Source organism: Uloborus diversus, chromosome 1, assembly GCF_026930045.1.
Source record: "Uloborus diversus isolate 005 chromosome 1, Udiv.v.3.1, whole genome shotgun sequence".
Lineage (NCBI taxonomy): Eukaryota > Metazoa > Arthropoda > Arachnida > Araneae > Uloboridae > Uloborus > Uloborus diversus.
The window spans coordinates 159,413,423-159,440,368 of NC_072731.1; the positions used below are offsets into that span (position 1 = coordinate 159,413,423).

At 32.8% G+C, this 26,946-nt stretch overlaps 2 protein-coding genes across 3 annotated transcripts in view; both read right to left on the reverse strand.

Annotated features, from left to right (window-relative positions):
• Positions 1-989: 989 nt before the first annotated feature.
• LOC129222444 (grpE protein homolog, mitochondrial-like) lies at positions 990-14,596 on the reverse strand. 2 transcript variants are annotated; one of them, XM_054856961.1, is made up of 4 exons: positions 14,465-14,596; positions 11,767-11,950; positions 3,945-4,019; positions 990-1,509 (listed from the first exon to the last, which is right to left on the reverse strand). In XM_054856961.1, exons 1-4 carry the CDS (start codon positions 14,578-14,580, stop codon positions 1,078-1,080), a joined length of 807 nt encoding a protein of 268 aa, XP_054712936.1. In that variant the 5' UTR covers positions 14,581-14,596; the 3' UTR covers positions 990-1,077. The 2 variants fall into 2 exon arrangements, with proteins under 2 accessions (XP_054712936.1, XP_054712943.1); XM_054856968.1 differs by lacking the exon at positions 3,945-4,019.
• A 5,300-nt stretch (positions 14,597-19,896) lies between these two features.
• Positions 19,897-26,946, reverse strand: part of LOC129222461 (uncharacterized) — a gene marked incomplete in the record, with an annotated part of 75,991 nt that continues 68,941 nt past the window's right edge. The window contains 1 exon segment of the mRNA XM_054856978.1: positions 19,897-23,793. Coding sequence (XP_054712953.1) covers positions 23,657-23,793 — 137 coding nt within the window.

Here is a 26,946-nt window from a genome sequence, read left to right on the forward strand (position 1 = left end):
CAGAATTGTGTATTAAAATCAAAACATAGATTGAGACATTAAAGAAAAGACATAAATTTCTCCACATAAGTATCAAGGGCTTTGGAACAGTTGTTATAAAGCTTGATAAGCTTCAAAGAGCCCTCTAAAAAAAGCTCTGGGCTTTGCATACAGAAGAAACATTTAATAGACTTCAGCATTACTTCCAAAGCGCCTTCCGTTAAGATTCTTTTTCAAATTTTAATATGGTATAGCATTGCCATTCAACATCATATTTGAGAAATTCAAGTGGCTCTTTCCGCATCGCCTCTTTCAATTTCGACAGGGTGTCACAGCTCTGCTGTTTTCCTAGAAAGCTTTTTGAAGCTTATTTATTATGCGGCATGAAAAGTGTCTCAACGGGGGGGGGGGGGAGTTGACAAAGTTTTGTTCTATCTTCCATGTCTCCTTATATTGTTTGACATTCATATATGCACCTTTGTCCACAGTTGGCAAGAGAAAACTTTTTTCCTACTTACCCTAGTATTGTTAGCATTATTAATTGAGACAATCTGTAGTAAAAGTTAAAGAAATATTCCAAATAAGTTGCCTCAAAAATTAAGCAGAATATATATAAATACTTGATACATATTAAGATATAACCAGCCTGTTCAACTGTATATTTTAAAAATAAGCAAAATAAAACTTAAATTTAAAATGTGACATACTGTGCAGTAAGATTATCCAATAAGTTGATTGCAAATCTACTTGAAATTTTCAGTAAGTTACCACCCTATAGCCAGGGCTAAGGAACAAATACATGAAATACACCACCAGCTGCGTAAGTATCTACTTGATATTGTTACTCAATCGACCAGTTAACAACCTTTGATTTAAACAGCACAAGAAATGAAAAAAACCATACAAATAGATAAAATATAGGTATATTAGTAAAATATTTCTCACAAAAGTGTCTCCCTTCCCCCCTGTTGGAATATACTAAATAATTGTGATTAAAAAACATTCTGACCTATTTTTATTTAAAAAATGAACAATATGTACATCAACGAGTACATTAAATTATGTATTCTCTATTACAATTTTGATGAATAATTATCACTAGACCTTTGAAGATTTAACAACACCTACCATAGCAGGGCGCACAATTCTTTCATGTAATCTATACCCTATTTGTGTAACTGTCCCTACAGTACCTGCTTCTTTTGTAGAATCTTCTTGTTCAAATAACGCTTCATGGTGATTGGGATTGAATTTTTCACCAATAGGATTGATAGGAAACACTCCATGTCTTTTAAAAACAGTTAGTAACTGTGATTCTGTCATTTGTAGGCCTTCAAATAAACTCTTCAGATGTGGGTTACCATTTAAAGCCTCTTTAGGAACAGATTCTGTTGCTTTGTTAAGGACATCAGCCACTTCTATGAGGTCTTTCACAAAACTTTGGATACCAAACTGTTTAGCATCGTTTATTTCTCGCCTCATTCTGTTGCGAATGTTTTCGTTATCTGCTAAAGCTCTTTTATACTTGTCCTGTGGAAACAAAGATACATTTTAAAATAACAGAAATAAGTATGAAATAGCATAAAATGATCATTTTTTGTGCTTATTAATGTAAAAATGTAAATAACTTTTAAAATTTCTTTGAACATTTTTAATTCATACTTTAATGCAGGGGTTTTCAAACTGGGTGCCGCGGCTCCCTGGGATGCCATGGTAAGAGGCGAGGGGTGCCGTGAAGTGTCTATGTTATCAACTGTATGTTAGTTGGGTTTGCCAAATAAGGTCATATAGACCAATCAGGTCATCCCTTGTTTTTGATGTAGCATGCCAAAAATTTACTAGATCATAACACTGATCGTCATCAGAAAGCCTAGCTGATGATAAAGCATTATTTATGATCAGTTTTTAATAATCAGGCAAAAGTAATTACAGAAGACTGATATAAAAAGTACCTGATCTTATTTTTCTATAAGTTTTACTTCAACATATTTCAGGGTTGCCAACCTTAGAGAACCAATTTGAGGAGCATCTGTGGTGATTTAGAGGAGCATTCTGAAGTTTTGCGAAGCAGCTCGGTATTTTGCATAAAATTCAAAATCAATTTTACATAAGTGGTTTTATTATTAAGTTTTTACAATCATTTTATGCTCTTGTATAAAAAAAAATCCAGCTTCAAACTTTGTCATGCTTGAAAACACTCAGCCTAGAAATGACTGACCGCGGAGCAAAATAACTTTTTTGCGGAGTTTCACAATTTTTGCAGAGAAGTTGGCAAGCCTGCATGTTTTAGTGTAGGTTACTAGTATAAAAAAAAGTTGCATATTGTTCTTGCAACCTAATTTAAGTAGTTGGCAAACTCATAAAGATAAATGTCGCAGTGTACAGTCTTTTTTTTCCCCTGTGATTCGATATGCTAGAAAAGTAGATTATTGGCAATTAAGGCCGCTATTAGTTTCCTTAGCACTCCCATGACTTTATAATATAACCAGAGTAATAGGTTCAGGATATAATCATATGCTGCACATATATGCACAAGTTGTATGCATGAGTAGTAAAAAAATATATATATATAAGTTGCCCCAAATGTGACAATTGATCTCTCTCATTTCCACGAAGTAATAATGGAATTTTTGATAACGTTTTTGAGGAAATCAAATGTGGTTTAATGTAATTAAAGACTTTCAATTTGTTTTAGTTTGATAGTACTTCTCGGCGTTTTTGTCTTCAACTTTGTATGAAGTGGTCTTTGACTAGAGTTTTCCTTATTATGGCCCATGTTCCTTATGAGACCAAATTGCTTTTCATTGCAAAAACTGCTGAAAAACATAATTAAAACTTAAATTTTCACTTTCTTTTCCCCCCTTAGTTTCTATGAATCATCTAATGAATATGCGACAGCTGGAGAAATTCCATCACAAAGGAGCAAGATATTAGGTTTAGAACGATAGGGTAGCCTTGCACTTCCGCACTTACCTCAAATAATAGAAATTGACAAGGGTGCCATGATAAAGCTCTAATTCTTTAAAGAATAAAGGGTGCCGCAAGTCGAAAAAGTTTGAGAACTCCTGCTCTAATGAATACATTTAAATCCTGGTAATCTCAATCAAAAAAATTAAATCTTTAATAATGATTTTAACTCTCTACAATTAATATACTATTCATTGCCAAAATTATAATAGCTTATAGATTAGTAGAAATTTTTAAACACTTATATTTCACCTAAATTAATACAGATAAAATTAAGAAATCTTAAGCAAACAAATTAACAACAATTATTTTAATTCAAAGACTTGAAAAATATCAATATTTAATTTACATAAAGGAATAGAATTTTCCAGGTTTAAAAAACATGAAATAGACACAAAATTCCATCTCAGGCAAACATGATTTTAACTTTTCATAATGTAATAAAATGAGGTACTTTTGCACATTGTACACTTGTGTTGTATATTTTGCTTTTTTTCCCCGGAATTTTAAATTTTGGGTTTTAATTTTGACACATGTGAATAGAAGCTACCATTTTGCAACATAAAACAAAGTATCAACTTTCCAAAAAACTTTTTCTGTTGAAAAAATATCATTTGTGCTTGCTGCAGGTGTGGTTCTTGTGCCACAGCTGAATGCCAATCAAGTGGTGATTAAATTGATGATTTTACTTCTGATGTTAACAAAAAAAAAAAAATGCATAGCAATTCCAGGGGATTGGCTTTGCCTTTGGGTGTTGGCTGGGGGATGGTGAGGTTTTGCCTCGCTTGAATATATATTAGGATTAATAATATGAAAAATCAGTTTTTGGCAGATTTTAGTGGCATTTTTTCTTTAAAAAAAGGAATGCTGAAAAAACATAAATTTATTATTTAATTATTATACAAGTCTAATTGGGAGAAAAAAGATTATTGAGACATATTCCCTTTTACCTTAAATTTGAATACACATATTAAACATAGTAGTTCAAGAAAATTTACTTTTATTGGGGATCGATAGAATTTACTGCTGATTGCAGATAAAATTTTACTTTTTCTAATCATCCAATTTCCAACCTGAAATATTAAAAATATATCAACATGAGAGGATGGGGGAATAAGGAAGAATATTATCAAATAATACATGATGGTCAATCTTATTTGAATTATCCATATACATAACACATTTTATTTTAATATGCTTAAAAGAGCTTCTTAAGGCGTTTCAATGTGAAACATTAAAAGAACATATTCAAATTCCACCCAAATTTATATTTAAACTTTTAACAAAATTGGAGATAACATTAGAGTTGAAGAAAGTTCAATAGACCCTTTTTTCAGAACAATTAAATACCTTATCAGTAAATCTATTGCACAATGAAGCAATAACTTTTAACTTTTTCAAATTGTAACCAAATTTCTTCCTTCTATTATATTTTATTCATTTATGTTTAATGACTTATAAACATTTGAACTATATTATAAATTACAAAGCTTCATAAATTGGCAATGAAAATAACTTGTACTTTTATAAATGATAGTCTTAATAGTGAATCAAAATGTCTCTTAAAATAAGTAAAAAAAAAAATCTCATTATATATAACACTCAGAATAGCTGAAGATAGGGCATTGTCACAGGGGAGGGTTTTAGAGGTTAAAAAGGTTATGAAAAATTTGGCATGTGTTGCTATAAGGTGCATTGATTGTGTTTGGTAATGTAATTTGTACCTACAATAAGCGCTTTCTTTTTAAGTTTATTAAGCACTATTTCAGAATATAAAATCTGATGTACCTGCTACATTATAAAAGAATTTGTGGACAGTTTTTAATATTTATTGCAATACATCGCATAGTAAAAAGATTTGATTAAAAGAAACAAGGTTTTAAAGAAATAAATAAAGTTTGATTTAAAAGCTATAAAATGAAAGAATACTGCCAGAATTATCTTTCTGGGAGGGACAGGTGGATACAGCAAACCTTACAGGTACGTAAATACTACACTAGGATCTGCAATTCAATGCAAAACTAAAATTAGTGAGGGATTAAACCCTTCCCTCCCCTCCCTCAGGAAGGACATGAAAGCTTTAAACTCCCTCCCTTTATGAAAATCGGGCAGGGTCCTGGCTGAAGACTAATGCACACTTTAAAATTAATAACTGGTTCAGAACAAAAGTGAATATGTACATTATAAGCAAATTTTTTGCTAACTCTGCTCTTAGAAGAAAGTTCAGATGAACAATATTCTGTCATGTTACTTGAATCACTAAAGCTATTGATTGGTAACATTTTTTTTTCTCTTCAAACTTTTTTAAAAAACCCATATTTCGTTCATTACCACTTCCCCATTTTTATAAGCTGCATTTATTGATGTTGACTACCTTGAATGCAGTATGAACTAATAAATGTTCTTTTATTTTGGTATGCATTTGCACATTTTCTTTATTTTTCAGTTCAATTTAATTTTCCCTTTTAATTTGTTTGAGATTGTAACAGTTATGAATTGTACTTTGTATTCAATCACATACACAACTTGCACTTATAAGTAGATTATATTGCAGTAGAACCTCGATTAAGCAAGGTTTATGTTCACTGAATAATAATGAGGAAATTATACAAGGAGTTGATCCTTCATTGGATGTTAGTGATGTTGAGAACGAGAATCAGGATTCTGAAGATTCAAAGAGTAAAAGTTTCACCAAAGTTGTCCAAGCTCTAACAACTGCTGTGAAATATTTACAGTAGAGAAAAAATACTATGCAGATAGAAATTTTAAAATAAAAATGTGGGTGATTGGGTAGCTATTGGCAGAAATTCAGGACTTTTACAAAGAAAGGTAACCAACTCTTTAGAAAATAATGTTAATTTAATAAAATGATGAATTTTCAATTTGAAAATAAAAATATTTTCTGCAAATTTGTGCTTTTTTAAATGCATGTATCAATATTTAACTTGGCATTATAAAAAAATTCAATCGACTGTTTAAAAACTAGAAGATGTTTTCCTATTTCAGTTATTTTTCTGTAAAACATTACTTATTACATGTTCATTATCATCTTTTAAAATATTCTACTGAATTTTTAACTAAAAAATGTTTTAAAATTTTGCGATTCTGACAAGTTTTTACAGAAAGTTTCTAAAATTCATTCAAGATCCTATACTAGTGGTCTTAATTAGCTGGTACAATCAAGGTTCTGCTGTACTTACTTATCTATCCACATATAAATAATAGCCGATGAGGAAGTAACCCGCGTGTTTCAACAATGAAACTCGCGCCAAGGTATGATAATTTGATAATATGTTTTGGTAATATTTAACGTACCAGGGAAATGCTTTATCACGACAAGGCTGAACTCGATCCGGCCACTAAACTGTTTTACTGGTAAGACTGTCATTTTAGGAGAATAAAGAAACGTAAAAATGGGTCAACAATGACCGCTATCTACTGGAGTTAATGTTTAATCCACTGGAATTAGGGTAAAACTGCCAAATTTAACTTAAACTACCAAAATATCACCAAACAGGCAATCACTGCATTCAAATGTACATAGAAGCAAATTTTCACCCGTCATACCATGACGTTCAATACATTTACATTACGTTCAATTCATTCAATATGTATCATTTAAAAAGGATAAACTGAAATGAATATGGCGAAAAAGAACATTGTTTGGAGACTTATGATTTGAAAAATGGACCCACTTTTGGGCTGGGTTTCGTGAGTATGTAATGAAACCCCTGAATAATTATTGTAATAAGGATTTACGTTAATCATCAAATAATTATGTATAAATTTAAAATGTCTTAAATTCATGTATGTACAGTTAAGACAAGTAATGCGCGTGTTCCGCTCATTAGAATGAGACTCTGCTTTATTTAGATGCTAACATACATATCTGCAAAAGCCGACATCCCCGAAAACTAATAGATGCGTCAATTTCCGCCAGTAATCTGGATGTTAACCTTTCCATACAATCCATGGTCTAACAGTAAGTACCTAATCTTTATGTTTACAACTTGAAGTTGATATCAAAAGCCAGGGTCTCCCTAATGCCAAGAAATGTTGAAGAGTAAAATGTTGCTTCCAAAGTCCAAATCTGCAGTTCAGGGTTCGTTGATTTAAATCAAATGATTTTTTTTTTAAATCAATGATTTAAATCAATTGATTTGAAATAAGTGATTTTTTTTAACAAAATCATTATTTAAAATCTGTTGATTTTACTTTTATAAATTAATTTTGCATTTTCAGAATACATTGTATTGCTCTAAATTTAACTACAGTGGATTGCACTATCTTAACTTCAACAGGCAAAACTACATAGTATGTATACTCAACAGGCAAAACATATGACCCTCATTCTGTGTGTGTAACAGATTTTCACTCTATTGCTTTTATTCCAAAATTAGTTTAGTACAAAATAAAAATTTGGAGTTTTTCTTATACACCATGACTAATATAGTTCAGAAAAGTAATTGTTCAACATATTATTTTACAATAAAAGCGTACATGATAATGGAAACCTTATCTTTAAGCAAAGCATAAAACAAAATCACATCTTATCTAAGCATTATAATGTATTTATAAATCTTAAAATATTATTGAATAGTTAGAGAAATTATCTTAATTTTAAGTCAGTTAAATGGATTCATCTATTGCAGTGCTTCTCAACCTTTTTTACTTTGCGGCACACTTAAGAAATTTCTGGAACAACGGGGCACACTGAACTTAATTTCGCATTGGTAATATAGAAGTGTTTTTATTATTCACTGGTAAAAAGACATGGGGGGGGGGGGGATTGTTTCATATGAATAAAACAATTATAACTAATGTAATGTATTTAAATTTATTTAGAAAGTAGAAATATTTCGAATGTATTGAGGTTGATAATGAACAACAAAACTACCTATATCAGACATTACAGAAAATTATACTTGATATGTGTTTCAAAGCATTTCTGTCAAATATGTCATTAAAGTGCACACTGCAGTTAAATGATTTATCAAAAAATGTTTCAAGTTTGTGTTCAAAAAATGTTCAATGTTTCAAGCAGCAAGAAATTAACACCAAGCACCTAACTTGACACTAATGAGACACCTGAGCCTGCCTTGAGGAGCAAAGACGTTTTGTGTTTGACTCTATGCTGGAAAGAGCTACATGAAGTTCTTGATCGAGTCTCCTTAAAGATGATCTCTTACTGTTTTTTGTAAGTGTGAGGGCTGAGAAGCTAAGTTTACAAAGATATGTAGATGAAAATGGCATCAGCACATCAATAGCAAGACAAGAGATGGTGGGATACTCATTTTTAACCAGCATCCAAAATTCGTCCAGAGGCACTTCGCTCAACTTAAGTTTAAGAGTACTGTCGCTCTTGAGGTTCATAAATTCTTCTTGCGCCTTCAAAGAAAGGTCTTTAGCCGATGATTCCGCAGATGAAGGGAATGTATCGTGAATCCAGTCATACTGTTATATGTTAGTGTTCTTGAAAAAGTGCTTAAACTTATCCTGAAATATGACTAAATGTTCCGCCACCACATTCAGCAGCTTTTAATCCATGCCAGTTCCTTCACATACCATGTTGACGGTTCATTTGAACATGTCCAACGAACTACTTCTTCTCTCCACAGCTGAATTTTTGATTTTAACACGTTCAGCTTGTTCATACATATGTAACCAAATTCTCTCCTTGACCTTGCATTTTCCAATTCAATTCGTTAAGGTGCTCAAAAATGCAGCCATGCACGCTAGTTTTGCCAGCCATTATTTGTCTTGCAACAAACTGACGTACTGCATTTCTTTTATTAAAATCAAAAAACTGTCGTACTTCGTCCCTCAATTCAAAAATTCTTGACAGTACGTTACCACGTGAAAGTCAGTGAATCTCTGCATGAAGAAGTAGAAAATTGTGATATGCCCACATTTCTTCACAAAGTACGAAGAAAAGGCGAGAATTAAGCGGCCTCAATTTTATGAAATTCACGAGTTTCACGACTTCAGCCAAAGCCGACTTCAGCTCATCTGGTAAGTTCTTTGCCATGAGAGCTTCACGGTGGAGGAAACAGTGTATGGTTTGAACACTTGGGTTACGATTTCTCACATTCGACAGGAACCCTATGATAGGTCCTGTCATTGCAGCAGCTCCGTCGGTGGAAACACTTGTGCAATTTCGCCACTGGATCCCTTTACTGTTCAGATATTCATCTGTACGCGGTTCTTTGCCGAAAAGATAATGATCTTCAATGCGTCCCTCATCAACAAAGCACGCAATGGCTATGTGTTGTGCACAGCTTCCGATGATGTCTGTTGATTCACCAACTTGAAATGCAAATTTTCCAGCTACTTGTAATTTCTCTACCAATGTTGCTTCTATGTCACCCGAAATGTCATCAATTCGTCTCTTGGTAGTGTCGTCAGAAAGTGGCTCTCGGACCACGTCCTTCTCTGCTCCGGGTCCTAGCATTCCCCGTACAATTTCTTTGCACGCTGGTAAAATAAGCGTTTCACCAATAGTGTGTGGATTTTTCGTTTTGGCAATTAACCGTGCAACATTATAACTCACCTCTTGAGCCCTTTCAGAAACTTTTGCGCTGTCTTTCATGAAGGAACTATGCTTCGATTTCTCTTCCGCCAATCGCTTGAAGTAACCGATGTCTTTGCCTAGTACGAAAGATGTCTAGCAGATAGGTGACGTTTTAATTTGCTAGGGACCATCGCTTCTTTTGAAAGTTTCTGCCCGCAAATGAGACATTTAGGTCTTGGTGATTTTACATCTTCGATCCACGAAAAACCGAAAGTCAGGTATCTTTCCTTGTACTGCCTACTCAGCGACTTAGCCTTTTTACTTGGAGGTTCATCTGTATCAGTACATTCAGTCGCAGATACTTCCGTTCGCGAAAGATTTAGAGAAAGTTTTGCTTATTTAGTTGACTTCGTGGAAGTTAGAATCCGTTTGCAAAAACTGAAAGTAATAGGATCACAAGAAGTTTAGAAGGCAGCAAATCCCCGCCTCTCCCCTTGTTGGGTATGTCTTATCGCACATGACCGACAGAATGAATTGAGAAATTACAGAACAATACAAACGTTATTCGGTCGTAACTTTAGAATAAAATACATCAAGGCTCTTTCTTTTTATAAAACTACGAAAATACCGCGGCACACCGGGTTCCTTTTCGCGGCGCACCAGTGTGCCGCGGCACACCGGTTGCGAAGCCCTGATCTATTGCATGAAATATATTATGTTTATAAATGTTAAAGTAATTAATACAGTGAAACCTGTTTAAGTTGACCACTCTCTGTGCAGTACTTTGGTGGTCAACTTATAAAGGGCAGTAATGATTTTTTTTTTTTTTTTTTTTTGTCATTTCTTGCACCATTTTTTGAGTTATTCCCCTCTGTTCAACTCACTTTCATTGTTTAAAATTATTGAAAGTGAAACAATAATTAAAAATACTATTCAAATATTTTTTTTCTTGTTTTTAACTACATTAGACACTAGTTTTAGAAATTCCATATGTGCCGGCTAGTTTTCTCTGGCTTTCTCCATTTTCAATTAGTTTTAAAATATAATATTTCATACTTTATATTAATCTCAAGTTCAACTAACATTCTTTTTCAAGCCTTTTTTGTACAACTTATAGCACAAAGAGCAATAAGAGCGACTTCCCAGTTCATAAAGGCAAAATTAAAATGTAGGCCCAGATCTGCGTACCCGCAGTGCGAGGAGCCCGCATCCTTAAAGGGGCTAACGGCCCTAGAAATTGAAGAAAAAATAGAAAAAAAAGTAGCACTATATAAGACTTATTCACGTTACAAATAGACACTGCTGACCACTAGGGAGGGGCCCTACATATTTTGTTGCAGGGGGGCCAAAATGTATAGATCCGGGCCTGCTCTTTTTAGCACAATTCCTGTGTTGCCACAACACACTGCAACTTAAAGAAAAGTCTTTAAACTTTTCTACTGACACCTATTTTCATTGAACAGAGAACAAAAAGCTATCTTAAATGGAACAACAAATGAAAAACAAGTTTGGAGAATAAAGAGCAGCATAAGCTTTATGCTGCTGTTTAGTTAGTAAAATGCTAGTCTGTCATCAAAGCATTAAAAGCATTTTTGGAAAGCTATCAAAAAAATAAATAAATAAAAATAAATTAATAAATAAATAACAAAATAAAATAATTTGCTGAAGAAAGTTAAAAAAAAAAAATCAAGTGGTCAACTTACAAAGAGTTTTTTACAATATTCCAAACCAAATTTGGCATTTATTAGTGGTCAAGATAGACAGGTGGTCAAGTTACAGAGGTTTTCCTTCATTATATGAGATGGAACTAATTCCGTTCCTGACAAAAAAAAAGTCCACATAGACAGGTGGTCAACTTACAAGGGTGGTCAACTTTACAGGTTTTACTGTATCTTCAAATTTTTGAACATTTAAATAAAAATAAAAAAACTCTCATTTAAATCAAAAAAATCATGAACCCTGCGGCAATTGTAATGTGACAATTCAGTGTAATTTTGTCTAATTTGACTTTCTGAACGCCTAGTGTGGAAATTTGACCCTCTATCTTACTGTTTTGGAATTCATATGTAAACACATTAACCTATCCGACTTTTTTTTTTTTTGAAAATTCTATGGAAAGGGTCTACAAATGTAAAAAAGGAGACTGTTATGACATGACACCCCGAAGTCCCTTGCACCTACCATTTTTATGGTTCATCTGTTTTAGATGTCGAAGTAGACGGGCAGTACACAGGGCAAAAATTATAGGAATCTCTGGTTTTCTAAATCTAAAACATTTATAAGATAGATTTAACATATTCAAAACTCACATCTAAACTTTTCACACTGTCTAAAAGTTTTTCATTCTCAGACAACAATTCTTTTTCTTTCAAGGATAAATCTTTTGATTCTGCATTGCTCTCACCAGCCGATTCATTTGTCTCCTGTAATTTTTGAGCAGTTCCTTGTTCACTAGTTGCAGCAGAGGTGTTGGTGGAATAATTTAAACAGAGACTGCAAAAAGATTTTTTTTTTTTAAATTAAATAAGAAAGTTAGGAAAAATAGTCTTTTCAAAGTTCTTTACAGAAATAAAAGGATAACAAAAAATTTGAAAATTTTTTTTTTATTAAGCATGCAGTTAAATAACCATAAATCAATTAAGTACTTCAATCTTTTTACTAGCTAGAGCACTGAGTTTTCAATAAAAACAGTAAATGGCTTCATCCCTTTGAGGTAAATACTATTTGATAACAAAAAACAAAACCTATCAGAAAATACAAAAATACAATTTTATTGACTAATTTATACAGTGGAACCTCGTTAAAACACGAACCTTAGTGACGGGCCGAAAGTCGATGGTGGCGGTTGGATGAGTTTTCCTCAATCCTGCATAAATTGCTAATTTTATGAAAATACAGTTGAAAATATGTTTATTTTCCCATCCAAATATACTTTGAACCAAATAACTTTTTTTCTCCAGAATTTAACAAATGACCAACAATTAATTGATCGTATGTGTGTGTGGGGGGGGGATTGATGTTTCATTTTTAAACTCCTAAATTAGAATCATTTTGTGCATTATTTGAGACTGCTTGCGACACCTTAGCAGAACAAAGCTAAAAAACACGATCTTATAGAATGATGATACAAACTGTTGTTTACTGATGTCAATTACAGGTAAAGTCTACCCTAGATGGAACAGAAAAGGGGGTAAAGAATGAATGCTTTCATAAATGAGTAGTGAAATGTCAAATGAAAAGGTTAAAAGGGGTAGGAGAGTCGATAAGATCAAGTTAAAAATTTTGAGATGTTGGAAACAATGCACTTTTGGCAGGGGATATGGTAAAGGGGCAGGTTATACAGAAAAAGAAATAAGAAAACTGGAAACTTCAACCTGGTGTACTGGAAATTAGTGGCCAGGTGTGTGTGATATTTCAAGACTTCCATATGTACCTCGACAAGGACATTCACTCTACCGAATGGCTTATCTGCAAGTTTGAATTGTTGGACATGCTCTTTCAAGAAAGAGGTTTAAACAGTAATTTTATTATATACAGTATGCGGTTTCTGTCGAAAATTAATGGCCGTTTGCGGATGGAGGGGTTGCAATTTTAGAAGGGAATTTATTGCATTCCTATACAGAACATTTTTTTCTTAGGTTGGTGGTTTGTCGGGGGAAGGTTTAGCAAAGTTCAACTGTATTTATTTTTGCAGCTACTACTTTAAAAGACAACAAAAAAATTATAAATTTTTTCTAAAAATATTAAAATATAGAGTTTGTGCATAAACTAAGCTGCACCAGGCAGTTAAGTCCAAACTCTAACGCAGTAGGGATCAAAAGTGGGTCAATAGCAATTTTTGAACTTTTGTCAGCAACCTGGATAAAGACGCTTCAGAGCTGCTTGGAATGTCTACAAAGATAACGTTTCAGCTCATATTACCTTTATTCTGACCACCTATCCCAGGATAGGTAATGCAACCTTTTCCCCAGCCACTTCACTGACCCAATGTCAGCCCTGTTCTCAAAGCTCAAAAGAAGTCTGGAAGGACATCGTTTCAATGACATTTGAGCCATGCAATGTGTGGGAGGTTATGGCAGCAAACTTTGAGGAAGAGTTTGCAGCATAGGAATCCCATTGACAATAGTCCCATCGTACAGATGTACAATGAGTCTTCTGAAGAACTTTAACAACGTAGCTATGTACTGATCATATCAACAAATTAAATGAACAGGACTCAGTCTCATTACTTTATGGATAAACTCGTAGACAGGCGCATCATATCAAAATTATCCAGAGGGGGGCAAAGGGAGTTGTTCAATACATTTTATAGGAAAAAACAACAAAATATGTACAAAAATGCCCAATTTCATATGTGTTTCAAAAATCTAAAGAAGGGGGGGGGGAGCTGCCTGTACATCAATTATACAAAGTTGTCTGCCTTTTTTTTTTCTTGTCTCAATTTGTCCTTTTAAACAATGGTGAGTCAGGAGTGAGTACACTGAGAGTCGGGAAATTGAATCAGCCTCTTTCATGGATCAAATCCTCAAAAACAGAACAAAATCCAGCTTTAACATTAAAAACTGCTCGATATTTGAGTCAAATACGCCGCTGAAATGAATCAGGCGTATTTGACTAATTTATCGTTATAAACTCAAAAGGCGAAATTCTTAAAGTAATCCTCTCAAACAGCGGATAAAATTTCCGGTCCCGAGACTGTCCGCTATTCGGAGGTATAAGCCATCACACGAAATCATACCTAAAACTGGAAATCATTTCCTCAATTTATTTAGAAACAAGAAACCCCTGAAACACACATGATAAACAGACAATTAAAGTGAACAAAATCCATTAATATACACTGCTTTGTTTAAAAACTAACAGTATTTAAGCAGTTCGTCCTTATTCTACTTTAAATACCCTAGATTATTTCTTTAGTATGATGCAATCAACACAAGTAAAAATTGATTTGCAGCATTCATCAAAACAAAAATATTTTTATAAAACAACATTAAATTTCAAACTTACCGAACTTGACAGCTTACAGGTATATTTCGAGCAATATTTGCATACATGCCGTAAAAAGGCCTGTAGCTTTTTACCCACATGTTTGTCAAAACACAGACACCAATAGGAGCCGCCATTCTGTTTTTACTTCGACAGTTGCAGTTAATCTCAAATGGTTCTGAGTTATATAACAAAGTGGAGAGCCATTTCAGTGCATGGAGGAAATGTCCTCGTTCCCTTTTACAAAATTCCCGCTTGTATATACAGTAGAACCTCCCTTAAGGGACACCTCCGAATAAGGGACACCTCTATTTAAGGGACATTTTTTCTGGTCCCAGTCCCTTTGAATTGGGACCTCCATGTATTTGCCTCTGAATAAGGGACACTCTATTTAAGGGACAGTCACAGAGAAAAAAAATTACAAAAAATTATGTACAAGTACATCAGAAAGAGTGAGTTTACTGGAATTCAAGTTTTACTTTTCCTTTAAAAATTTAATTTGAGGAGAGTTTAACATTAAGTAGGTTCAGGGCCAAAGAACTGGGCACAAACTGACTAGCTTATGTGAACACTAATTGCAATTCACAATGTCTTGCATTGTAAATTATGTGACATGAAGCAAATTCATGCAATGAATAACTTCAAAATAATTGCTTTATTCTGCAAAATTTTGCACTTACCAAATTTTGTCTCAATTATGATTAATACAATAATAAAAACTTAAAAAATTTATTAAGTGTGAATTTATTTAGTTGTGTATGAAAAATGTATAGTATTTAATCTTAACCTTTAATAGTCTAACTTCATAAAAAAAATTATATCGAGTTAAAACACATTGCATGCATAATCTAAAATACCTCCGAAGAAGGGACACCTCTATTTAAGGAACGAAATGTCTGGTCCCGTTAGTGTCCCTTATTGAGAGGTTCTACTGTATAAATTTGAAGTTTGTGTTTTCTCTTCTACATAGTAGAAAATGAAGTCTCCAAAAAGCGTCCGTGTGTTTGAACCGTTTGAACTCGCAAAACTCGAGAACTACCCGGCCAATTTCGTTGAAATTTTCACAATTTGTTCCTTCCAATAAAAGGTGTAAGAATTACTTTCAGTATATACAGTCTTGATCACGTTTAAAATGTTTTGATTTAAGAAAAATATTATCGCTCATAATGCAATAATTTTTGAAAAATATTTCGATCAACAATATTTCCTGTTGACGTAAGATTATATTAAAATGTAAAATATGTTTTGGATAATAAAATCCTGTTTTAGTTCCGTAAAATATTAAAAATGTTGTTGAGGGGGAGGCATTTAGCAGGAGAATGTAAGAGGGGCGGCAAATTTGGTGCCTGCCCCGGGCAGCAGAAACCTACGCTACACCGCTGGCTCTCCCTTGAAAGAAATGGACTTGTTCAAGGCCAACTTGTCGGAGCTAAACAGTACCTTCATTTCAAAAAAAAAAAAAAAAAATCAATCTGCTGTAGAGTAACTTTTCTAGCTTCACAGGTGGATTTAGGACTGAGTTTCTGGGGGGGGGGGCTATTTTGAGAAACATGGGTGTGATTTAGCCTTCCCGTGGCCATAAGCTATTTCAGGTTGTCGGGTCTCTTTTGTAGTACAGACAAATTTTCTGTCAGTAACAAAAAAGGACATGTTTTAAAGTCCCCCCCCCCATTTTGTTGTCTTTTCTCCAGAGATACATATAAGGCTATGCCTGACTTTTTGTGTCGTTTTATTAATGTGCCGCCTGCAGTCTTTCTTGAATTGAACTTAAGAGAGGAAATAGTATCAAGAGAGTGATGCAATGCTCCCTCTTTTAAATGGGGTATAGAATATCTCCATTTTTCGTGACACCAGCGGTTTCTCCATCGGAGAAATTTTCGTAAATTATGTATAAAATTCTGCATTTTTGAGCCCTATAAGGGTTAATTGGAAAAACAAAAATCTCGGGGAAAAAATAGGCAAACATTATCATACTCTTTTGCAAATTACGTTTATACATAGTAAAAATTGTTTTTTGGTCAACAAATCAATTACAACAAAGAGAAAAAGCTACATACTAGGAATTTATAGAACCAAATGGGACACGAAGAAAATACGTGCATATATTAAAATAAAAACAATTATATTTTAGATTGTTCATAAGATTGTTTAAAAGAATGACACAACAACGACGAAAAAAAAAACTGCAAACTGATCAACAAAAATTCATAACATCAAAGGAATTAATTGCATGATAATTTAATCTTTTCATTAAAAAATTAAAAGTTAAAAGTTTCTGTTGAAAGTAAAAATGTGAAAATAAAGAAATAAATATAAAAAGACAAATCTTCTATCTTTTCAGAATACAATAGCGTACACTAAGTGGAGCTATTTCGCACAGAAATATTTCATTCTCTTATAGTATTTTAGCGGCCCCTAAACTTCAAAATATTTTAGCGGCCCTGTGCAGCCGCACAATTTGCCACCCCTTAAGCACAGCCCTGCACATAGGACGACAAAAGCACTCGATGCACCTCCCTTCCTTGATCAGTCAATCAATGCCTAAGTCATCTCAAAACTAATCCACAAATATTTCAGTTGAGGTTCTCTCGTACTTCAGTTTTTGTTTGAATTCCTACATTATTTTTCGAGAAAAAAGCAATTTTTTTGTTCTAACACCCCTTGGAAATGATTGACGGCAAAACGTTATCAGCCTCTCTCCCACTATGGTGCATATAAGCACCAAATTTTATGAGAATCCTTGTAAAACTGTTTCAAATTCAGCAAGCTAATAGTGGTAATCATTTGGATGTCACCTTCTGAAGAGATTGGGGCTAAAACTCTAGTCATTACCATTTCGCATGTGGGTGGATATGTATGCCAAGTTTTATTCAAGTCCATGGATTATGTTTTAAATTAGAACGCCCTCGATAAATCGATAAAGTACATGCAAACACAAACAGATAGAGAGCTTCCAAAAATGGTCAAAACATGTTCAGCAATCAGCACACTTTAAGATGCGTTAATTTTAAAATACGAAAATTTTATGCGAAAAATAATTTCTTCTATGTAGAAGAAAGCAATCGAATGATTTTCCATAATTGTCATTTTACTCCCAGATAGGTAAAATTTTGTCTTCAAGCCATAAACAGTGATAGGGTTCCTTGAGGTAAAAGCAAAGTACTAAGAGTTCCGCGGCCTAAAAAGTTTAGGAACCGCTGGTCTAGATCATCACAAATACATCAAAATAACAACTCCCCCCCCCCCCAGCCATCGAGGTTCCCTATGAAACTCTATTTGCGCCTGCAAAAATAAGGGCCTGCCTAAAAGTCAGACAGCATACTACAATACAGGAACTAAGACCGTAGGACAGATGGTTACGTTTCCCATTTTTCTGTAACAAAGGTGCAAGTAATGTCTGTTTTTCAGGAGAAGGCACTTGACTCCTCCCTCATCGTGTGGTATCCAATGATTCTATTTCGCAGTTTTCGGCAGAAAGTATATTCGGATCGTAGCATTTTGTTGTAAAAGCAGCAGTTTTTAAAATGTAAGAATAACTAAAATGACAACAGACAAGTGAAGAAAGTGATGTAAAGGACACGAAGACTTTTTTGCACATTAAAATACACGCCCAAGTTAAGGATGTCTGGTTTCGTCTTCTTTAGAAGCGCGCGGATTGCTTACCGATAACCCAGCGCAAAATGGAACTCGGCGTTCGAGGAGGCGTGGCGAAGGGGCTGGGGAAAAGAGGGAGAATCAAACGCTATTTCTCATAATGTGTAACTACCACACCTTATATAATAACATGGGCTCAGACTAAAACAGATATCCAGGTGTATCAGTCCATGGGCTCAAGAAAACAAGTGCTGCATCACTTTCATGCCAATCATTCAAGAGGGGTGTCGCAATCAAGCGTCTTTCTCATTTCACTGCTGCCAACACTTGCACTAACTTGGTGTGTTTGCAAAAACAAGAAAAAGCATGCCAACCTGGTCACCTCACTATAATAAGCAAATTTGAATTTCGGAGCAATTCTAAATCTTATTTTTTATTTGAACTGCTGCCAAGACACCAAATCGCTCCAACTTGACTCAGCAATATTACATAAATAAGAAATTTCATCACCACACTAAATCACACCAGAATGGTTGTGATAATATGTAACTTTAAAATGGTGCCTAACCTTACTGAGTATCTTTGAATAACTTACATAGCATAGAATATTACAATGTAAGGGAAAGCATTTTAACAACTTCAAATCAGCAGTCAAGAAGTTAGGGCCAAATTTAGGGGGGGGGGGGCGCAGGCGGGGCTACTGCCCTTGAGCCTCCACAACAAAGGAGTCCCCACAGTAAAATTTTTACAAAATATCCTAACTTTCACGGGTCGAAAATATCGGATATACAGTAGAAGACCGTTATAACGCCGATCTGTATAACGCAATTCTCTATAAACCACACTACTTTTCAGAAATAAACAATAGGTTTTGACATTTAAAAAACCCCCTGTTTTGCTTTGCAAACATAAAAATTGTTTGGCAAATTAAATTTTGAAAGTTTTTCATCTTTCCAACTTACTTCAAAGCTTTTAAATTGAAAATTAGTACTCATAGTAAACAGAAAATACCAGATAGTTCTTGAAAATGCAGCTATTATGCAAACCATGAAGCTAGCAGAAGTGCAGAATTTTGATTGTGAAACATATTTATTTGTGAATAACTAATTGTAATATTGGTGCTTTAATACTCATTGCAGATAAAACTCATTCTGAAGTGCAAATATATAGATACATTCTGAATATTAGTTTCAAAATTTGTGAAATGATCTATATAACGCAAAAACCTGTATAACGCAAAAGCTCTGGTCTCAAGCTGTGCTTTATATATAACGGTCTTCTACTGTATACGTATATATCAAAACATTCGGATATATATCAAAACATCAGATATTTTCGAAAATATGATGATCTTTTTTCGAACCCTGATTAGGGGGCTCCACGCCTTCGTTGCCCCGGGGCCTCCACATTTCCAAATCCGGCCCTGTCAAGAGTAATTTTCAAACAGCAACTTCAGAATCATTGGATGATACAACTAGATGTGTACAGTGTTGCTAACTTATTTTGAAAAATAAAAGATAGAAAACTTTTTCTAACCTAGCCAGTAGGTATTGCCACTTCTCTAATGTTTCCTTTGTAAACACATGTACAAAAATAAGACTTCATCGAATTACTTTGGTTGGTGCAATATACACCTATTCAGGCTTTTGTGCAAAAAAAACTGAATGGAAACAACCAATCAACTAATTACAAGATCCCTCTGAACATTGATTCCTATAAAATGTGTGCTGCTGATGTAGTTTACTTATTTCCTCTGAAGTAAAAAATATTGCATTACTTATTTTGAGTGTATGCAGCAAAAATTACAAATAATTAAAGGAATAGAAGGGAATGAAAATTTAACACAGCATTTATTGGCAATTATTTTATAAAAGATAGTTACTTAGACATTTGTTATCACAGGATCAGTTTCATTACGAGAAATTACAATTGAAAATTTGAAGTAAAAGGCAGTTTAATTAAAAATAGAACAAATTTAATTCAAAACAATTATTGCAAGAGATTTCCGACAATATTTCAAAAATGAAGAAAATAGAAGAAAAGTAAAACAAACATTGGAGTTTTTTAATAACAGTATCATTTTTCCATTCAAAATTATAAGCATTTGAAGAAAAGCTTTAAACAGTTCCATAAGTGAAAAAAAAAAAAAAAAAAAGGTTGATAAACACTAATTAGTTCAACAACATAAAATATTTATGTTGCGAAGTACTTTGGAGTAGTTAAGTTAACGAAAATGCAGAAAATTTGTGATTTTGCAATATTACTACAATATTAGGCATCACTAAATGAAAATTCGGTTCTTAACATGTTAAAAAAAAGAAATGAAACTAAAACATGAATTATTCTTAAAAAGTTGAGCAAAAAATTACGTAAGATTATAATATTTTACAACATGTTTAATGATCACTTGCACACACATGCAAAAAAAACATATGACACCATATAATATAGGTAAATAAGTCATACTTTATAGAAACAAAACTTGATTTTTTAAAGCAACAAAATGATGCATTGTGAGAATCTAACTGCATTTCATAACTTACAGCATTGGTCAATTCCAGTACTGAACTCGGAGTTGACTCCCACACCATGACTAATTTTATACGAAAGGGTAATGTATTTCTCAGGGTAATCTATTAAGCAGTAACAGAACAGTAAGATTGAGCAATCCTGACTAATTCACCCCTGCTATATACATTATTACAATGACATAACTATATTTTTTCCCTTGAAAAAAGAAAAAAAAGTCAAAATCACGGCTAAACATGAAAAATCTTGGAATTAATGGATATTTTGTTTCTTCTTTGCATGAAACATTTTTGCTTATGTTTAATGAATATCATGATTTTCTACTAACAAAAGGTATCATTATGTACATCAGGCACTTTTTAGAGAAATTCAATATAAAATTAGGTTCAATGCACAACATACAATATGAATCTTTTTTCCTTACATTTATGTTACATGATATGTTAAATACACATAGGAACTATGAATTAACTATACAACAAACGATAATGCATTAATTACATTGAGGATTTTAAACTCGCATATTAAACATGTAGCAAGGTATGAAAAAAAAGAAAAACTTTAATACATCAAAATTAAAACCTTGAATGTAAGTAAAAATCTTGATAGCTTTTATTGCAACATCTTTTACATTAATCTTTCATGTTATTGAATCAAAACAATACAAATTCATATTAGATGGAAAGCTGTACTACAAAATATTATTACTTTAATATGTAGATTAAACTTTTGATTAGAGACCATTTCAATACTGATGAAAGACTTGCATACATAGGTTATGCAAAATAACTAATTCATCCCAAAGTGTTTGTTAAGATGCAATTCCAGGTAATAAAATACATAAATATGCCAGAAATATTTAAGTATAAATAAAAAAAAAATACTATGAGTACAATTACAATGTTATTGTAATTGTACTCATTTGTGCAAAAAGTTTAAAACATAAAATAATATTTTAAATGCACTAATTCAAATAGCATGGTTTTGCGATTTCTGTCAGACATCTTTTTATCTATAAGCTCATTTCTTTGCACAGAAGAACTCCTTGCAACTGTAAAACAAGTATTTGTAATTCATGCACTTACAAATATTGTTGAATGCTTTTTATATTATTAATGGTTAAACAAACTGCTAAAAATGACAATTAAAAAAAAAAGAATAATTGTTTGAACACATAACCTAGTAAAAAGAAAAGCTTTTTAACGTTCAGTTATCACAAAAGGTACACTTTTAATTTTATCAAGTTAATGTACTCTGTCACAAGGTCACATATTTTGATTTATACTGAGGATTAATGTTAATCTTGCTTAAAAAAACAAGGAGAAAATTTAGATAAATTCCAGTCATTTTGAAATACAGTACAAACTCAATATCTTGAATCTCTCGGGACGGGAAAAAAATCTGAGATGTCAAGTTATCAAGGTTTTGAAAAAAATTACACTAGTAATTCTCACAATACATGTATGCTATACACTTCAAATTATGATCAATAAGTTAGGTTTTAAAATTTTACAAGATTTGAAATTTTATAATTGTCGAAAGACCACAGGATGAGATTTTGAAATGAACAACAAATTCAACTTTGTTTTTTCACCTAAAAATTCTAATTTTATCTTCAACCAGTAGCTCTCCACAGCCAAAAAGGTTTTCTTCCATTTTGTAGGAGTTAAAAAAGCAGAATGATGAAAATGAGGAACGCATTTTCCGTTTTTGCTTGAAAACAGACAAAAAATCGACATCTATCCTCAAAGTGGACAACATGCTCGAAAGGAATGCATAAAGATTAAACCCTGGGGAAAATTCTGAGGTAAAAATAACTACAGCACTGTCCTCATACCCACACTTTCCTATTATTCTAGCCCAATACCCTATTCTCAAAATTTTTAAGAAAAGGGATGAAAAACGTTAAGCAATTATCTCTGGAACTGGTTTTACAATAAAAAAAATTCCAAAGAAAAACAAATATTGAAATTTGTTTCTGTTCAAAAATTTGGACATATCAAGGGTTTTGAAAAATAAATTTCAAGATAACTATGGAAAATACAGGGGATTTTTTTTTTTTTTTTTTTGAGACATCAAGGGTTTTGAGATAAGGAGATAAGAGATATCAAGGGTTGATTGTACTGTGAAATTCCAAAATGTTATTTTAAAAAAAGTTATCTGAATCATTTGACATTGTTACTAAAAATATTTAGAGGTGAAAGATCAAGCCAATGACAAGCAAATATTCAGTTATTCAATTAAGAACAAAAAGTGTCTTGTACATAACTCCTTAAAAAAAGAAAAAATAATAAAGCACCTTATTATAGTTTTATCCCCCTATGGGGGAAAAGATAAATAAATAGAAGTAAAGAATTTTTTCTTAACAAATAATCTAGGATGAACTTGAGAAACCGGTTTTTCATTCCATAAAAAAAATAAAATTTCTGTCAAATAAAACACTAATAAACAAAAATAAATTAAATACGAGTTAATTTTAACAACATGCAGAATTTTTCAAATAGGTAAATTTTAGTGTTAAAAACATTATCCATAAAACAATCTATACACAGTAAAAATAAATTTTTTACACAAAATATATCCTAAATAAAATACATCAACTGTACAAAAATGGACAATATGAACAGGAATTATGTCACAATGCTCAATAATTTTAGCATTAAAAGTTAGCAAATGTTTTGAATTTAGTTCACCAAAAATTGAAAACAAGCAGAAATATCATAATGTTAAATATTAAAAAATTAAAAAAAGTTTTCAAAAATATTATTTTTTGATGCACACATTAAGATGCAAAATTAAATTTCACAATTGAATTATTCACTAAGTAAAAAGTAATAAAGAGATTTCCAACCAATGCTTCAGCATATGGTAGTGATTCGTATTTAAGTGAATAGATGTACGGCAAAATTGCAATAAAAATTATAATATTTGATTTTTTCCTCATATAAAAGTATTTGCATAAAAAATTACAGGTATTTAAGGTAATTTTAAAACAACTCAGGAAAAATTTTAAGGAAACAAACATAAGTCCTTAAAAATATTTCATTACACTTCAATGCATTATTTATCTCCAGAGATTAAACATTAATGCTATTTCTTTTTCTTTATAGATTCTTGACGTGCCTTTTCTTTTGCTAATAATTTAGCAAAAACATCATCGTCATCTTTGGCTGCAGGCTTAGGTTTATAATCATACCATCCACCTTCCACTTCAGCAACTTTTCCATCTGCAAGAAGTACAGAAGAAAAATATTAAAGCATAAAAATCAAAGAAGAGAAACTTATACAGTAATCCTTCAACCACACAACCCTTTTTTTAGTAACCTCTCTCAGTTGTACATTAATCTTCAAACTTTCCCACCAAAAATGTGCACTGAAAAGAAATTTGACTTTCATTGATGTGGTGCTGATTGATTTCAGTTTGGCATTGGTATAAGCTTTGTACACTACTTTTTCCCGTCTTTTAGATCTAATCTATAGAAGAAAATATTGGATTCGTGAAAAGTTTCGAATTTTGACAGATCTGTAGGTTTTGAGGAAGTTTTCCAAGTTCAATTTGACCATTTTATAAAAATGGCTGTTTGTGTGTGACCTTTTTTTTTGTGATCATTTTAGAGTCGGGCTTCTCGACCAATGTGCCTCGACAGGTTCCTCAGAGTGCAACATTTTTTCAGAGTTGTAGAAAAAAGGAAGAATAGAGATGTATTTTACCCATGAAAGAGATCAGATATAATTTTGCTTGTTTAATAAATTGGAAAATTGGTTTGAAAACTGTATACCAATGGTGAGACTTTTTTTTTTACCAGCCTGTAAAGAAATTGTACAGGGAACGATAGGCTCTGATACAATGAATGAGGAGGTCAGAGTGACAATTCCAGACAATGTAATGACATGATGGGAGTAATTAAAAAAGGAATTGGTTAATAAACTACAAATAACTAGAAATATTTTACTTTTAAGTTATGAATTAATGGACATAAAAGGGGAACTACTCTTGCTACATGCTACATACGTAGGGTCAATCAAAGAAACCTCAAGGGCGATGGGAGGGGTCCAGAACCCTTGGAAGTTCCCCCCTGTGTGCACCACTGTAAGCAGCTATTCAAATAGGAAAAAAAAATCATATTTTACTATTTTAAACTTTGGTTACTTCGAAAATTTCTCTCATTCTCAAGCATTTTCAGATGCCGAGAATAGATTGTAGTTATAGCAACTTTTCTACAGTTTCAGCTACACAAAAATGATAACCATGAACAAGCTAGACTGGATCTAGTCAGTTTATCAACTCCAAATAAAGAACAAGAACCTTCTTTGAGAATACTAGGGGGCTCTGCCCCTGCTCGCTGACGCTCACCAACCCGTGAAGATTGCTTCGCAATCTTATTTGATTCACAAAGATTTAAATCATCAATCAAAAAGAAACAGATTTAAAACGCATTATGAGCTTCCTTTGGATCAAAAAGCACCTCTTCTCCGGGTTTCAAAATAACTTGTACCAACTTGCAGAGACGTAAGGGTTAAGGGGCTTCTGATCTTTGCAAAACAGCTATTTTGTACGTTTGAAGAGTCTCTTTCATATTCATGGTCTCTAGTAATATATTTTGCTCTTTAGCTCGAGGCTTGAACTGAGTTGAGCCTGATATTTTTCATTAAAATCGAAACCCGTAAAGTTTGTGAATAAGAAAGAAGAAACATGTGAATCGAAAAGACGTAACTATGGCAACGCCAAATGGAACATCAATAATTTTAATGAAGATGAGATTATTGGAACTTGATTTTTAACGGCTTGTAACTTTTTTCCTTTGGAGATCGAAACTTAGTTTTTCAACCATAGGTCAAGTTAGATCTAGAGTACCACTCTTTCCAGTGGTGTTGAAAAGAAAACCGTAGGACAATTCCTTTGCTTTTTCTGATAGATTTAATGAAGAAAGTAGTTCCTAAATTTGAGCTAAGTCTAAAAAAGTTCAAGCTAAAAGCGCAAATAACTCCCGCGTATTTAAGTTAGAGCATTGAAAAAAATTTGCATAGAACGTGAAAAATTCTGCCCTTTCCAACGATATATAATATTAATATGTGGAAGTAATTTTTCACCACGTTAAGTCAATAATAGGCAATTTATGTGAAATTTGAGCTTAAAAAATCAATTACAAAAAACTAATTCAAATTTTAAAAAATAAAGCCCCAGGTGCACACCCCCCGGGTTCGAAGTAATTTTGTACAAAGTTTCAAGGCTGTAGGTGTTATGGGGTCTTCTGGACGCAGGCCGGGGCCATCGTGAAGTCAGTGGGTTTCCCTCTTTCTACCGGGCCTGCTTCAAGCGAGCGAATTCCTGGGATGAGTCATCCAAGTGATCCCATGGTCCCCAACCCTACGGCCAGCGGCTATCGACAGAACGGCGTTTGCTTACAAAGAGCATTTAGTTCGAGTCGAGTTTGCTGTCCGTTACAGACATGCAGACTTGGATGAGAATTAGAAAATTCAAAATTCTAACAGGAGATAATGCCTTAAAAATTAAGTAATATTTTTCTTTTTATAGTATTATTTATTTATTCTATATTTCGTAAAAAACGTGTGAGGGTATCTGCCTGTTAATAAAAGAGCAATTTAAGTTTAGTCTGAATCACAAAAAAGTGACTAAAGAACCGTTTTTTGCTTTAAAGTTCACAACAAATTCTTTAATTGAAGTGGTAAAATATATATTTGACTTGATTGGCAAAAGCTATGTGTTATTGGGTAACTTTCAGACTGACTGTCTAGAAGCTAGATTTGGCCAATATCGGCAAATGAGTGGGGCAAACTACAACGTATCTTGTATTCAAGTTATGGAAGCAGAGCGGAAATTAAAAATACTAAGCTTAATAAGTTTGTATTCAGAAAAGAATGGCGAGTTTAAGTTAAGGAATTTGAATTGTGGAGAGTTAACTAACAGTCCTGAAATTGAAATACCTGAACCTTTCTATGATGTGTTTAATAGTAATAGTCATGATAAAATTAAAGATGATGAAATGTCAGTTTTAGTTTATATTTCCGGTTATGTAGGGTATAAATTATCACATAAGATACAGTGTTCAGAATGCATTTCTATGTTTGTGTCTGATAAAACATTAGAATTGGAGAATTCAGATGTTTATCAACTTCTACTACTGACTGACAGAGGTAAACTTAAATTCCCCCAAAAATTGTTAATAGATGTGACTGTATACACTTTTCAAATATTTAGGAAACTTATAAGTAAAGACCACGAGAAATCATTTTTAAACTTTAACGACCAAAGAAGTTTATTAGTGCAGCTTTCAATAGAAAAAATGGAAATTCTGGGGATGGATTTCTTAGTTAAATGTACCTGTGGAACATCTGTCTTAAATCATATTGAATATTGT